Genomic DNA, 17676 nt, shown 5'->3' on the forward strand with positions numbered 1-17676 from the left:
CACCCTACAAGAAGCTTGATGACTAACTTAATTTTGCTAATAGAAGATACAAGTTATTTAAAGAAAATACTCTATTTTCTAGGTAATAATCATGAGCTAGACTAGGAGTGCCCAAAGCCGGTCCTCAAAGGCCAGTATGCTAAAGTTTAGCACCAACTTGCTTCAACACACCTGCCAGGAAGTTTCTAGGATGCTAGTTAGGGCTTGACTAGCTGCTTCAAGTGTCTAATTTGGGGTAGGAGTTCAACTCTGCAGGACACCAGCCCTCGAGGACCGAGTTTGGGCACTCCTGTAATAGACAATAAAATTACAAAATGTCTCTGGTGAAATTGATCATGCTGTAAGACAACCTGAAAAACTCAAACTCAATTCCTGTAGGGCCGCAGCTCTGCACAGTTTAGCTCCAACCACCTCCAACTTAAGCTACTGTCACACTAGAGTTTGTGTGTGTGATATTCTGTCATGTGGCGATGCGAAAAGTGGCGGGATTAAACAAGCTTATTAGGCATTTAAAAAAGCGAGTGATTGCTTCATGTTTTAAATTTCTGTCCAGAGATGTCATGTTTTGATCCTCGATTGGTCTCACGCAGTCTAGTGATGCGATTTCGCAGGTCAGAGTTTACCAAGCTTGAACTTTGCACCGCAGCAACCTGCGAAACTTAACGCATGACCCTGCCTTTCCGGTCTGACATATTCGCGTGCATATGAATGGAAGTCTATGGGAGACAAAGCCCAGTGTGACCACAGCTTTACACTTGCTTAATAGTCTCTAGTAGTTTTGAACACCTTGATTATTTAGATCAGCTGTGTTTAATCAGGGTTGGGGCAAAATTGTGCAGAGCTGCGGCCGTCTAGGAATCTAGTTTGAGACCTATGATGTAAGAGGTTGCAAACCAAGTTAGTTACAAAAATGATAGATTTTGTTGGCTTAGCTATGATATGACCCTCCGTTTCTTTACAAAGTGGTTTAAGTGGTTTAAACGACAAAACTAATGAAAGTAGTTAGCCTGCACCAAGACTAAATTAGTCAGATTAACCTAGTCAGGACTTCCATGCTGACACCATGTTCATTTTGATGACATGACCTGCATGGATGTAGCTGGATGGCCAGGTTAGTGTAGCTTAAAGGGTCACGAAACACCAAAACACATTTTTTGAGCTGTTGACAGTCGTATATGTGTCCCACACTATTAGGACACCTATATTTCACTAAAAAGTGTAACTTGGTTGTTTTTGCGTTATTTCAAGCAAATTCGTACTTCCTGTTTGAAACGAATTTTTGAAGCTGCGTCACGGTCATGACATAATAGCGTTGTATTCCAGCGTGCAGACTGGGCGTCTGTGCCAGAGTGAGTCTTATTACGTCTTACAGTGTGATGCATTAATGCATGAGTAAGGCTTGGTTCAAACCAATCAGCGCGCTCTATTGTGCAACTTCATTAATATTCATTACTGTGTTTACACGACATAGACGACACGTTGTGTTGGCAAAAAAAGCGTGAAGTGTTGCTTTTATAGTTTGCTGCCGTTAAGTTTCGTTTTTATTTTCTCTCTGTTAGAGCTCATCTGGATCCCGTGTGGATTAACAGTGTACGCGACGCTCGACAACAATAACTTACGTGTCTAAGAAGGATTATTGTTTACCTAAGAGCTGTTCTCATCTGCAAACGCTGAGATCGGATTCGCTTGTAGTATTCTCTTCATAAAGACGCGGCTCTAGCGGGCTCTAGTTGCTGGGGATTGTCCTATCTCTACAGATTTGGTAAGTGAGCGACCAGTGCTCTTTGTTTATTCAGTTTGTTTTACCGCATTTTGTGACCGGAATAACACACGCGGCTTTCTGACACTACCTGCCGTGTGCATCTAAGTTTCTGGAAAATGCTGAGGTTTTTTTCTCTCATTCGCCGTGCGGTATCAAACATTGCATGAAAAATACACGCTTAGAGCAGATCCTCGAATCAAATATCTCGTTTGTCGCGAGGGGCATGAATGAATTCCCTGAATGAAAGAGCCAAACTGCAGTTAAAGTCCACCATTTAATAATTTGGCAAATAATTCGACTACAGATGTCCATGTAGGTTAAACACCATCACTTTCACCTGTGTGTGAGTATTTTGACTAAAACTCGCGCGTGCCCAAATAGACACTCCCACACCCTCCCACTTTAGTTCCTCCGACACTCCCCCCTAAACAGAGCTGGACACGCCCACTTTTCTGACTTTTTCCAAAGTAGAGGTGTGAAAACACCCTGCTGAAACGAGGGGGTTTCTTGGCCCTTTAAGTTAGTTTAGAATCCAGTCTTCTAATTAAGGGCATTTGGTGTTGGGTAAAAAAGTAAAACATTACAATTTTAATCTTAATTTAAATGTAAACGTAAAAATAACATAACATACATTACTTTCCTTAAAAAGTAACTATGTAAAACATTCAGCTACTTTGTAAAGATTGTAATCCACTTGTTAAGTCGTGACATTTGGATTATTGTTTCCGACTCCAAGTCACTACTGTTTTGACTTGAGAAAATATTTGTTGATGACCACTTCAGTCATATCACATATTAAAGGGGATTTTCTTATAAAAAAAAATGGTGTACACAACAGTCTCTGCACTTTCTCCATCACAGACACCAACATTTTAAGCATTTATAAAAAAGTCTATCACTTTCTGGCCATCTGATATTTGTCAGGAATATAAATATTACAGCGCTCTATGAGTATTTATTTGGTACTATTTACTGAGCCTCACTATATACTCTGATAGAGCTTTTGGACCCAGAAGCTGTGTATGTGATGTCAGACATAACAAATGGATTTATTACTTTTTACCAACACTGATGTCAATAACATAATAAGTGGTCAAATGTTTATGAGTAATACTAGTAAGTCTGTAAGAAGCTTTTTGGGGTAAATTGGTTTCCAATCCCAAGTCAATGGACAGGATTTTATGTTCTAGTTAATGGTGATGAGATGTTAAATGACAAAACTTTCTGGTCATGCTGCATGAAGTTGCTACAAGCAAAGATATTTAAGAATGAAGTGCTAATACAGATTGGATTCTACACTGTAATTTACAATGATGAGATGGTTTAAAGGTGTAAACAATAATGGTACATTTTTGATACAGTTCAGTACAGTAGAGTACAAAATAGATTTTTTTCCGCTTCCGCTGTCAGAAGTGCCCAAATATCATATTGTAACATATCGCTGTTTTGGCAACCTTATCAAATGGTACCACCTAGCACAACAATACGGTACAAAAATGGTGGATGTTAGTTGTTTCTGAATGCTATTGGCTTACAGGGAATTGCCATGAGTGCAAGCAACAAGACAAGAGAGCGACAACACAGAAGGCACCAAACATGACACTATAATAATACAATACAGCACATAGAAATTAACCATGATCAAATCAAAGCTTGTTGTCTTCTTCTGATGTTGTCAAGGCAGCCATTTGAAAATTGAGCAAAAGATGCCAATTCCTTCCTCTAGTTGTATTCATTTGCTGAGTGTCTATATTTGAAATATTGAACTTGATTTTGCAAAAGATGCGATATGTTAAAGACCCATACGGCTTTGTTTTATCAGCAAACATTATGTTGATCACCTACCAAGTAAAGGTACCACTGACAGTGGAAACACGAGCCTGATCAGGAGTGCATTGGGGTCAAAATTACATAAATGATTTCGGAGTGCACTATAAATCGAGTCCAATTGTCACAAGTTCGCTAAAAGTTCACTTTGAAAGCAAATTACACATGAGAAAGATGGCTTTAAGCTTTTTTTATCAATCATTCAAAGTGGATGTTGGTATGTTCAAAATGAATAGGACACAGGGGGATATAGATTACAGTCAAAAGAACATGCTTCTAACTTTAGCTCTAAAGGTGTAGTTGCAATTGCACACTTTTGCTACACAATTTGCGAATGTTCATTAAAACAATGGAATCGAGAAATGCCAAATCAATTTGGTATGTTTGTAACAAGTGGAGTTCATTTATAAACTAATTTGGAGAGGATCACATGCTCATGATTGCTTGCAGCCGGCCCCACATTATTCAATTTATGATTCACCAATCAGACGATTCCTAAGCCAATATAAATACCCTAAGTTCCATATAACATCTTTGTTTTGAAGAATCCCCCCTTCCACCCCAACTCCTCCTTTCCTAGATGGGTGGCACGGTGGCCCAGTGGTTAGCACTGTTGCCTTACAGCAAGAACTTCACTGGTTTTAGTCCTTACCAAGCCAGCCAACGTTTCAGTGCGGAGTTCCGACATTTCTGTGCTCCCCGTGCTCACATGGGTTTCCCCTGGGTTCCCCAATTTCCTCCCTCCGTCCTAAAACATGCAGCTTAAGTTAATTGACATAGACATGCTCCTTAGTGGGTAGTTATCTCTTAAGAGCAATTACTATCTGGTTTTTAGCTACTACAGCAGGGGAGTCTCGAGATCTACCTAAGTTCAAACTTCCCTCTCGCCTTGCAAATGGGAGGGAGCCCCGGGCTCGAGGATTATATGAGCTCGGGTCTCTCTCCCGGGATAGCATGCCAAACAAGCTTTATAATCAATCATCAGCTAAGTGTGAACTCTTTAAAGAAGCTTGTGACCTTATGCCAAGTTTAGACTGCATAATTTTCAAAGTAGTCGTGTCAGATGTTCTCATACTGAATGACTTCGTGGAGTAGCATCCTGTTGCTGCTATTCTGTTGCATTCTGTTGCTGCATTGCAAGATGGATCGGCGACATCGGCTTCACACTGCATGACTTTAGAATAGGAATCACCACCAACTTTGTCTCTGTCTGCAAACTCACAACCAAACACACGCGAGAATTGACATGCAAGGTCACGGAGTATATTGTTAATAACTACATAAGGAGAATGAAGCCTTTAGTGGGGAAGAAAATTCACTTATTTTGCTCACCTGGCTTTTAAATGGAATTAGCAATCTTCAATTAGCAATCTCTTCAATGTTTTTCTTTTTCGACCCAGTTGTGGTACAAGAAACAGATACTGGTGCTCTTGCCAAATTCACACTAGTTTTTCCTCCATTTTCTTGGGTACAAATAGACCAAAAAGAAACACCTTTAACTAGATGCTGCTCTCTCATTGGCTGAAGGTAATGGCCATTGTTATATTTATCAGAACACATTTCACACGGCATGATTTTGAATCACCGACAGCTTCAGATATTTAGCATGCCAAATATCTCACGGATGTCAGCGACTCATCTGTTCATCAGTTCATTGTTAGTTCATGTTAACTCATGGTGCATGATGACTAATGTTAACAAGCATGGACTTGGATGTTAAAAATGCATTAGTAAAAGTTCAATTATGATTAATAAATGCTGTACATGTGTTGTTCATGATTAGTTAATGTTAGTAAATGCATTAACTAATGAACCTTATTGTAAAGTGTTACCTTAATTTAATTAATGGTGATATGCTAAAAAGTCTAAATAGATAAATTGTATTGGTTAAATTGGGGGGGCAGCATGAGCCCGAATGACCAAGTAAATCTGCCAGTAAATCTAATAAATTTACAACATAGGTGGAGACACAAGCATACAAAACAACAAGAAACGCTATGTTGGTGAACGATCATCGTGCAACACTGATATACTGGTGTCCTTATCAGGCTTCTTAAATTATTTAACCAATTAAACAAACTTGGTCTTAACTACTTTAAGAAGTCTCCAGCTAGTGCTCATCCTCCAATCTGGATCAGTGTTCGTTTTTTTTTTTAGATTTGAATTTGATGTCTTCAAATCTCAATATGTAATCTTGATTAGTGCCAATAGCAGAAATGTCGAAAAATGTGCAAGTATGATAATTTTAAGATTGTTCAGTATATTTTGAGGTGGTTATTTGAACAATGTGAGGTGGTTATTTAAGCAATGTGTACAGAACAATAGAAATGAATTAACAACAATTAAATTTTTACATCCTTTTCTTCTTATTAAACAGCTTAACTAGCCAAAATGCTCTATTGCAGGGTAAGTTTTAGCCTAACACACATATAATCTAGCAAGTAAACTTTCCATTCAGAAACTGACTCTAAAAAAGGAATTATGAATCAGAATATTTCTGTATTATGTGTTGCATCGAGTATGATGATATGATTTGCAACAGGTCAGCAATCTGATTCAAACAAACTTTTCTTTTTAGCAAGAAAAGTAAACTAGTCCAAAGGCTATGAAATGCAACAGCGGTAATCTGTAGCCAACAACGTACAACATCAAACAATTTAAAGTATATAAATAAATTCACTTTCAGAAATATATATATGAATCAATATGTTGTGCTTTCCACAGCGCCTGTTTCAACACTGTCTAGTAGCAATAAAACAGCAGGTGCAGCACATCTCAGACGCTTAGCACGAAACTATTCCCATCATGCTAGGCGCTCGAATTAACATCTATTTAAGAAACCATAAACCGACAGTGCTTTATGTTTTAGACACGTTTTAATCGCAGGGGCTCTGAGACGCCATCAGACGTGACCTTGTTTGACTCCATACTGACTGGACAGCTGGGGAAGCAGACGTGGCATGGAATTATCAGACCATTTTAATGGCTGAAACGTTAGCGACACAGCATCGCCTTGCCATTATTATTCTTACCAGCAGTGTTTCAATGACGAGTCTGTATTCAGCAAACAGAACGACGAAAAAAGCATTGATTTAAAGGTTTTATTTATGTGGAACACATCAAATGGACAAAGCCAAAACCACTCCCTGTGAATATATCAGACATCAACTGAAACGAAGCATGAGCAACTGAAAACTGAACTGAGACAATTTCATATCAAGCACAGAAATATCCAACATAAGAGAAATTGTATATTTTCCAAGGAGACAGTACAAGAACGCTTTTAAAGTTCTTCTAGACACGCCAGAGCCTCAATGGATAATTTTTTTTGTCAAGCTCTACAGATTATATGTAACCTACTTATATGTTTCATATTTTCAGAATGTCTACCTATGTCAGAACTGCTTGATTTGTGGAAATCTTTCATTATTAATTACACTACTGCTCAAAAGATTGTGTTACTTACTAATTTGAACAAACCAGTAATATTGTGAAATGTTATTATTATTTAAAAGAATTGTTTACTATTTTAATACATTTTAAAATGTAAAAGTATTTTAGGTAACACTTTATTTGGTCACTTTATTTTGATGATCCGTTTGTTGAATTTAAGGTACATTGCATCTACATGCCAACTAATTCTCATTAGATTATAAACAGACTGTTAAGTTGGGCTTAGTGTAAATTGACGTACTTGCAAAGTTACTTATAGTCAGTTAAATGTCTGTTGAAGGACTGTTAAATGTCTGTATTAACAGATATTAGGCAGACAGTCTAGTAATACTCAAATAGACTATCACAATAAAGTGTTACACTTTATTCTGATGGTCCGTTTGAGTATTAGTAGACTCTCTGCTTAATATCAGTTGATATGATCCTTCAAAAGACATTTAAGTGACTAAAAGAAACCTAAGCAAGTACATGTCAACTTACATGAACCCCAAACCTAACCCCAACCTAACAGTCTAATTTTAATCTAATGAGAATTAGTAGACGTGTAGATGCAATGTAACTTAAATTCAATAAAAAAACCTTCAAAATAAAGTGTGACCGCATTTTAAATGAAAACCATGGTACCATTCAAAGTTTGAGGTCATTTTCTTGATCATCAAATTGTCTTATTTCTGAAGGATAATGAGAAGTAATGATGCTGAATCTAGGGGGTTATCTACAGCTTATCTAATTTACAACTAATATATCTTTGGTGAGCATAATAAACTTATTTTAAAAACATTTTTCTCAACCTCCTTTGAATAGAAGTATATTTGGACGATTGAAATTATACATTTTGAAATGAATATAAAGACAACCATAAAACACTTCACAATGACATTCAGTAAGTTGACTTTAAAGCCAAAAATTTAATTTCTGTCATTAATCACTCACCCTCATTAAAAAAAACAAAAATAAAAAAAACAGGAACTTCATTTTGGAACTTTGGAACACAAATGTAGATTTTTTGGATATACTTTGAGCTCTTTGACCCTTCGAAGCCTGGGTTTGAAATGACATGAGGGTGCATAATAAATGACAGAATTTTTTCTTTTGAGTGAACTGATCTCTTATTACAGTTCCTAAAGTAAACTAACAATGAAGCATACTTTATTAGCATTTAACAATCTAGGTTCATATAAATACCTTCATAAAATAATAAGCTATTAATAGACAAATACTTATAAGCATACATAACTGATGACAATGAACAATAGTATATTAATAAATTAGCATTACGCTAGATTATTAAATGCAATAAAAGTGTTGTCCATTGTTAGTTCATTATACTAAATTGAACCTTATTATAAAATGTTAGCATCTTTTTCCTGGAATAACATAAACCACGAGACCAGAAATGATCATTAAGTAAATTTTGAGTTTAAAATGAATTTTCTATAAATGAATAATTTTCTCTAAGATAATGTGAATACTATTGAAATTTGAGCATTTGTACAAATCAAACACCTAGGGATGACCTCAGCAAGACGTCTGGAGGACCATTAGCCCCCACTGATAAAGGGAGAGGAGGGGGTGAGCCATTCGTCACTGACACCTGGTGCTCCAGATGACAGCCCTGTGGCCAGATGGATTACGTCGTACAGAAAACACAAAAACACGTACACAAATACATCCACATCATGTCCACCTCTACACCTATAAAAATACCAATGGGTTCATGAAACCAACTCAATACGTATCTTAATCTTAACAAAAGCAACCGCATTTCTCTGTAAAAGCAAACTAATGAATGCAGGGACCTATAAAAGCGGCCGTACCGGAGGGTGTCATGTCTCTGAGGAGTGTCCTAGTAGTGTCACGGCGGCAGGATGTGGGAAGAGTGACGTGATGCCGCAGTGGGGGGCAGATTAGAACAAACCCCATGGTGCATGTCTGGCCGTATCGCCCTCCCCCACTACTGTCAGTGCCACCTGTCACCCCAAAGCCTCATCTCGCAGACTAAACCTCAGCAGAGGCTCGCTCATCACCAACAGCCAGCATGTACAAAGTTCAACCCCAACATGAAGCAATGAAGATTATGACACTTTCTGGCCACAAAACATTCCAAAATGACTGAACAACAGCAACTGAACAAATTATAGAGTCTCGGTATCGTTTACCTCCAGTGCAGCAGATGGTTTCTTCTTGAGCTCCTCACACTTGCGGAACTTGCAGATCTGGTGGCCCGTCTTTCGGTTCCGGCAACTGCTGCACTGCTCGCAGTTAATCCTGCGCCGACAAGGTGGACACATCCCACACCGTTTCCTTTTCTTCTTCCCGGAGCTAATGGCGGAGGCCAGCTCGCTTTGCACTGGGTACTCCGTCAAGCCTGCCATGTGCAGTGCGCTGTCGGCGAGGAAGACTCCAGCCGGCGTCATGATGAACAGCCCCGGGTTGAAGGGGAAGCCACCGCCCACACCATACGGGAAATCTGTGTGACCCCCAACTGTGTCAGCTACCGATGCCCCCTCCAGGTCGACCGACCCAACCTCACCCCCACCCACGCCCACGCCCATTCCTCCTGGCAGCAGCATGTGCTCCATGCCCGCCCGCTTGAGCAGCGCAGCTGCCTGGGCAAAGTGCAACAGGCCATTCTGTCCCTCCAACACCTGCTCCAGGGTTCGGTCCAGCTTGCTCGGCACCAAGGCCGAGGCGGAAGGCTGCTGTGGCTGCTGCTGGGCAGGCTGGGCAGGCTTGGCCGTGTGGCTCTTAGCCTGACCGTTGTGTTTCAGTCCGTTGGCGGTCTGGGGACATGCGGCTGTGTACTGTGAGAGGGTGCGAGACCTCTTCAGGCTCTTGCTAAGAGGCTCGCTGATGATGCCGCTTCGGTTACGGCGTTCGATAACAGGACTGTCCTCCCCACAGTCCTGGTCTGTGTCCTGGTCCTGGGCCTTGGGTGTCCGGCTGCCCTCCGGCTGTCCGCCAGACATGGTCCAGCCCCGGGATGTGAGCACGGGAGGGGGGGCGGGGTTGGGGAGGGGATGGGGGCTGGCGAGGAGGAGCCAGGCAGCACTCGCGATCCGTTCAGTACCCAGGTGAGGGTGGAGCCTCCCCTTAATGGGTGAATCAGCCGGCCAATAGGCAGGCAGACCCCGATGCCCTCAGCTCTAGACTTCAGCCCTCATCCACATCTTTCCTCCGGCAACCTGTAAACTAAGACACAAAGACAGAAGAAAAGATGGAAAGATGTTGAAAGTGTTCTGATGATTAAAAGAGTCCTTGACAACAAAAAAGCAGTCCCTGAGAACAGTGAGCAGCGATTGGGCCTCTCTTTCTCATGGCTCCAGCATTTTATTGAGTGCTGTACTGATGCCCCTACTGCGCCTGAAAAATCAATATGTACATTTATCTTCAAGCGCTACGTAGAAGGAGTAAAGCGAAAATGAGACAGAAGTGAGCTAGGCATTGTGACATCTTGGATAATAAAAAAAACAAAAAAAAAACTGTAAACCATAAAATCATGTCTCACAGTTAGCCCTTTTCCACAGCAAACTGGTTTACATTGGGAAATGCACGTCTCACTGCTTCTATAAAAGACGAGAAGCTAAAAGTAAACCAGACAGTACATCACACTGTACAGTAAGCTTGACTGAACCAATTAACTTTCCTTTATCAGATAGCGCATGTATCACAGAAAATGAATAACATCAATTTTTCTCTGAATAGATCAATATGTCTTTGGCAAACTTTAGTAAAGTTCTTATGAATAAAGTCAATAACATAACTTTTAAAGTATGATGTCAACTCTGCAAGCATAAACCTGACGACCTGTCTGCTCTTTCATTCATTCACTGCAGTAGAAGTGAGCATTCAGGTAGGCATCTCTTTGAAAATTAGCAGAAGTACAGTATGTGCTACTCACTTTGAAGGGCAAAAGCACATCATGTACTGTGAAGGGTGCAGGGCAACACTGTCCCATATGTACATGTTTGATATAACCTACATAATTCATTGCCACTTTATTTCGAATCAGATTCTTACCTTTACATGTATATAGTTAAGTCAGAATTATTAGACCTTTTTGAAATTTTCTGGAGAAAGTCTTATTTGTTTTATTTTGGCTAGAATAAAGGCAATTTTATTCTAAAGATATAAATAAATAAAAAAATTTAGCTCCTTTAAACTATATATTTTTTGATGGTCTACAGAACAAACCATCGTTATAAAACGTTAATTACCTGAACCTGCCCAGTTAACCTAATTAATCTACAGTAGTTAAGTCTTTAAATGTCACTTTAAGCTGTATAGAAGTGTCTTGAAAAATATCTAGTAAAATATTATTTGCTGTCATCATGGCAAAGATAAAATAAATCAGTTATTAGAAATGAGTTATTAAAACTATTATGTTTAGAAATGTGTAGAAAAAAATCTGCTCTCCAGAAAGCAGAAATTGGGGAAAAATAAACAGGGAAGCTTATAATTCTGACTTCAACTATATATTTATGCATAGAGTGAACAACAACTAACAATTTTATTTGTTTACTTTCGGAGATGACTTTTGATATTATATTATATTATATTATATTATATTATATTATATTATATTATATTATATTATATTATATTATATTATATTATATTATATTATATTATTCATTTTCTTGTCGGCTTAGTCCCTTTATTAATCCGGGGTCGCCACAGCAGAATGAACCGCCAACTTATTCAGCAAGTTTTTGCACAGCGGATGCCCTTCCAGCCGCAACCCATCTCTGGGAAACATCCACACAAACATTCACACACACACTCATACACTACGAACAATTTAGCCTACCCAATTCACCAGTACCACATGTCTTTTGGACTGTGGGGGAAACCGGAGCACCCGGAGGAAACCCACGCGAAGGCAGGGAGAACATGCAAACTCCATACAGAAACGCCAACTGAGTCGAGGTTCGAACCAGCGACCCAGCGTCCTTCTTGCTGTGAGGCGACACACTACCTACTGTGCCACTGCCTCGCCTTATATTATATTATATTATATTATATTATATTATATTATATTATATTATATTATATTATATTATATTATATTATATTATATTATATTATATCATATTATATTATGAATTTCACATATTTTGACGCAGTATAAAAACATTAATGAGACACTGATCAAAATAAATAAACACTATCACCTGTTTGTAATGTCTTTATTATCTGACAAAGCCTATTTGACTAGATGCCTAACACCTAGCTATTCTACAGTAATTGATACTCTCTGACAACTAGTAGTCTATATCATGTAAAATGGATAACCCTTTTTTAGCCTTAGCCAAAGAACCTGATCTTTCCAAAACTGTGATTTATAGAATATAGCAAATAATATCACAAATTTAGAATTATCCACAAAATAAAAGTGTTTTCGTAAAACACTGTTCTACTAGTGAGGTTCAGCCATAGCTAAAGATAGTGGGTGACAGCTTGTAAACTACATTGATTGACTTTAAATATTATCTTTTTTATATATAATAATAATTTCTAAGAACCACAAATATAGTTTCATGACCTTGAGTGCTAGGCCTGTAATGTCAAAAAAAAAAGAAAAGAAAAAGAAAAAAACAACAGTAAAACTGTCATTCCTGTTACCTCCCCGAGGGCCTAATTATATCCTAGAGTGTTGTATTGCAGAATAATTCAAATGTAGTAATGAACTTTAAGATGGCACAGTGTATTTTATTAGCACTCCAGTTCAAATGGTATGAACAATTACTTCACGCAAACTTGAAAAGACGCCAATTTCCTTTCATAATCCACAAACCTGTTGTCAATCACGTGATAAAATATGAAGCATACCGTGACACAACATACTGAGTGAACATACACAGCATTTCAGAATCCCAATGCCAAAAACTCAACTCTTTTTTTTTAATGGTTGCCCCCCGTCCACAACAGAGACATCCACAAACACCCACACACACATACAACCCCACTGAGAAAAGCTGAGGAAATGGCCGGGCCAGTCCTTATAAGGGAAACAAAGGGACAGGGAGGGAGAGAGAGAGGATGAGGGGTGGTGGAGGGGATCTACGCAGTGTGTGGAAATTGGAAGGCCAGAATTAGTGGGAGGTAAAGCTTCAAAGGCAGGAGCGCAGCCCCCGCATTCTCCCCAGCTCAGGGGTCTGTGGCGCCAGCGGACCACAGCCAGCCTCTCTCTCTCTTTCTCTCTCTCTCCTTCCCAAACCAGGGGCCACATTGCCTTACCTCGCTCCTGCCAAACCTTCCCCACCGCACACATCTCTTGCTGGGACTATGGAAGCACCCGACCTTCACGTCCCCCTAAAGCACTGAAATTACATAGCGGCGTTTTCATTCAGTATTAGCAGCAATGACTCACTTCCCATCCGAAGCTAAGGAGAAAAACATGTCTCTAACGGACCATGCTAGCCTGCCATGGACAGCCCGTGGTTTCTCTTTTATCCTGGCTTGGAATGGCAATATGGCACATCTCAAATCCGTTCCACTCTTATGGTTGCTGCATCAAGCCAACAGTTGGCCACACATCATCTCACACCAAGCGTTATCCTAGCAGCACGGCGAAGTTTGTCCCAATGATATAGACACTTTTCTCTGTTTGGGTTGGTTTCATCGTATGATATTCTGTAATCCAAGGCATGCTCTGCTGTCATTCACACGTTTGGAAGAATTGTACACTTGTTAACATTTTTTAGTTGATTTCCTGATTACCAGTGGTAACTATTCTTACCTCACTAATGTACTTGAGTACATATTTTAAGTATTTCTACTATATTTGAGTATTATCTTAGGGGAAATTTTATGTTACTCAATTCCTAAACAAAATATTTCACTTTTTAGTAGCTACATTTCCTGAATAAAGCTGAGTAAAAGTAATTTTGAAGGGGAGAAATTGTCACCTGCTCAAAGACAAGATAGTGGTGCTGAATTTATAAACAAGCTGAATTTTATCAGTTTACCTGTAAAATTTATTCACAAAAAACTCATTCAAATGATCTGTTCATAGTGAGACGCTAGTAAACGATTAATTGATTCAAATGATCCGTTCAGAGTGAGTCTTCAGTAATCAATTCACTTATTCAAATGATAAATTTAGAATGAGTCTCCAGTAAATGATTCACTGGTTTAAATGATCGTTTCAGAGCAAGTATCAAATAAATGATTCTCTAATTTTACAAACTTATCTGAATAGGGTCTCACAGGATTTCTGTGTGGTTATTAGACTAGAGGTATGTGCAGGACTGTTTTTTTTTGTTCCTGCTAGGTTTTATTACGCACCTGACCTCTCCCACTGTATAGGTTCACCCACAACCTGCTTAGAATAATCATTCATATGCTGGGGTTGGGCGATGACAACCAATTTGGCATTGTACGATGTCTAATGTGAAACTATGGACGGTGGCATCGTCGTCATAGGCAGCGGTGAATTAACTATTTATAAATAATTAATTAATTCATAACAAATTATTTATTTGTAGTCTACCGTTTCAGCTACCTGACCTGCATGGTCTTTGTTTTACCAATAAAGAGACCATAAGTAAATAAGTTACATACAAATTACCACCTGTCAATCACTTTTTACGTGCATGGGATTCTGGCATGAACAGGCAGAATGATCTGTGTCGTTATAATGGCGTCAACAAACTTGCTTGGTAAAAAAGGTGCACAACTAACTGGAACCAACCAACAGTGACTGAGGTTTTCACAAAAATTACTAAGTACAAGTTTGAATGCGAAAGATTAAAGCATTGTAAGAGTCAGTGTAAGATTAATTCAATATCACGTTTAACAACTACTGTGAGATCAGATCCAGAGGTACATCCTTGACAAACCCATAACCGACGTGCACTGCTCTCTGGGGTTTTGTGCTCAAAAAACCTGCTGACTGCTGGAGCTCAGACATGCGCATATGCTGCAGCGCATGACAGAGTGTGTGTGTGTGTGGTCTAGTGATATGCGTTTTCAGTGGTATAGTGTGGATCTTTTCCAAAATGTTAGGTGAAACGCCAGTGTGGATGTGGATCATTTTTGTTCTAAAATGCCATTTTAAAACTTAGACATATTAGTGTAAACAGGGTCGTGTGTATTTTTTTGCGAGCGGGCTGCTGCTGCAACAGGGGGGGTGGAGGATCGCAATGCTGGCTCCGCATTGTGATGTCAATCAGACATCGGTGATGGAAGATGACATCGTCTATCAGCCCAACCCTATCCCGCGCCGCAAGAAATCTGGTCGGGTCCCACAGCTCTATATACAGAAATCTATATTAGACTATGACAATTTTTGGTTAATCAACTTTCTAGCAAAAAAGTCATTCACCAGCAAGTACTTTACATTTATTACTAGCAAATAGTGAATTCATTATCCGTTAAGCATTAACTCTACATTAATAAACGTTAGTAAGCAGTTTATAACTGCAGCTACAAATGCTCTATTCTTGACCACATTTAAAAAGTGCTTAATAATTGTATTTTCATACTTAGTAAATTATTTATTTGTCATTACAAACTTAAGTATCGCATTATATACAAACCAGTTGTATTTAAGAGTAGTTGAGGGTTTTTAGGATTATTCAGAATGAGTTAGTAAATGATTAATAAACTATTAAAAATCAGTGTTTAAATGTCTTATTATTCAGGCATACACTAATAGTCAACTAATATGTTTATAAATGCTTTATTAACTCAACTTCATGCAGTTTTGTGACCTAATCTAAAGTGAGGACTATTTATGCTTTATAAATCCCTTATAAATGACAAATAAAGGCTCAGAGTAAAATAAACTATAATCTTTGCAATCTTTTCTAAAATGTAAAATGAATGTAAAGTTTCAACACTGCTGAATAACAGGAGTGTCAAAATACAACAAAACTGGATAAAACAACAATATAATAATTAAACAATGTAATAAAATGTAATGTTTAAACTCTACAGTGATTTTATTTTAGATCAGGTCGCAAAGATTTATTTTTTATTTGAAGTACAGTTTCATTTGTGTATCTTTAATTGAATAGTAATGAATAATTTAATTTTTCCTGTTTGGAATTTAACTTGTCATTTATAAAGGATTTATAAAGCATAAATAGTCCTCACTTTAGATTAGGTCACAAAACCAGATGAAGTTGAATTAATAAAGCATTTATTAACATACATAGTAACCATTAATATATGCCTGAATAATAAGACATATAAACATTAATTTTATTAGTTTATTAATCATTTACTAACTCATTCTGAATAATCCTAAAAACCCTCAACTACTCTTAAATACAACTGGTTTGTAAATAAAGCGATACTTAAGTTTGTAATGAAAAATAAATAATTTACTAAGTATGAAAATACAATTATTAAGCACATTTTAAATGTGGTTATAAGTCAAGAATACAGCATTTGTAGCTGCAGTTATAAACTGCTTACTAACGTTTATTAATGTAAAGTTAATGCTTAACGGATAAAGAATTTACTATTTGCTAATGCGTAATAAATGATTTATAGTGTGTAGTTATTATAAAGTGTTACCAAAAAGGGTCATTTCAAGTTTTAGGACTTCTGATTCATTTTCTGCTATGAGCTAGAAAATGGCTAGAAAATAACAAATGGCTAGAAATAACAAATGGCAGTAAACGACAAACTACTTGCACTACAAACCAGTGTAATTTTAACAAAATAGTACAATTAACTAGCATAAAGCTAAACATCAATGAATGTGAATGAGGCTCCACACATTTGAGTTACAATGAATAGTGGCTCTAATATGAAAAAATAAGATGTACATTAATAATTGGTAGAATGTTTTTTTACAGTCCTGTTTCACAAATACTATACTCAGGGCTTGCAAAATCTGGTAAAGTCCCAGAGCTATTGTTTCTTCAGTTGGGCTACCAAAATTTATCAACACCTCGCTTGGTGGGCTATTGAGATAATCATTACATAAACTTGATAACAACAAGTACTATGCCCAAACCAACCTACCCCAGTACCTAAACTGACCGCATGTAGTCATCAGTAGTCAGTAATTCCTTAGGCAAGTACACTGTAACATCATATTAGAATGATTTTTTTCTAAATCCTGTTACAATATTGAATGGAATAATAGATGCTGAAAACACAACTGGGCCATTACACAGACAAGTTTTACACTAAGGGTGCTTTCACATCTGTAGTTCGGTTCATGTGGTCCGAACCAAGGGCAATAAATGATAAATTGTTGCATTTTCTGCCGTGTTTGGGTCGTTTTCAAACCACACTGCTGCACTCATCTGACAAAATCCACATCTCGATGTTGTTGAACATAGTTCGTAAACTGCTTATCGATTACTCAAAATTCATGTGCGGGAAAATGCCAATGAACTCCCATAAGTTCAAACAGTAACAAACCGGCAGACACAAAATGTCGCTTTTTATTATGAAGGGACAACTGCGCTGACTGATTGTATCTCTGCTGTCACTTCAGGGAGGCGTGAATTAATTTAGCTAAACTGCGACATGGTCATCTTGCAGTAATATTACCAATAATCCATCAGGTAATGTTTCTCTCTCTCTCTCTCTCTGTTGGCAAAGGGCTGTCAACAAATATTTTTCCTCCATATCCCATAATGCACAGCGCATCGGCCTACGGCAGCTGG

At 38.1% G+C, this 17676-nt stretch overlaps 1 protein-coding gene across 7 annotated transcripts in view; it reads right to left on the reverse strand.

Annotated features, from left to right (window-relative positions):
* The window catches only part of cxxc5a (CXXC finger protein 5a), a 51241-nt gene that overhangs the window by 21837 nt on the left and 11728 nt on the right, over positions 1–17676 (reverse strand). For 6 of the 7 annotated variants that reach the window (XM_087301647.1, XM_087301644.1, XM_087301649.1 and 3 more), the window contains exon 2: positions 9202–10234. In XM_087301647.1, the coding sequence (XP_087157773.1) occupies positions 9202–10011 (810 nt within the window). In that variant the 5' untranslated portion in view covers positions 10012–10234. Of the gene's footprint in view, positions 1–8859; positions 10235–17676 lie in introns of all 7 variants that reach the window. The other variant, XR_015520414.1, reaches the window with a different exon arrangement.

This window comes from Danio rerio, chromosome 21 (assembly GCF_052040795.2).
Source record: "Danio rerio strain M-AB ecotype USA chromosome 21, GRCz13ab, whole genome shotgun sequence".
In the NCBI taxonomy this organism is placed as follows: Eukaryota; Metazoa; Chordata; class Actinopteri; order Cypriniformes; family Danionidae; genus Danio; species Danio rerio.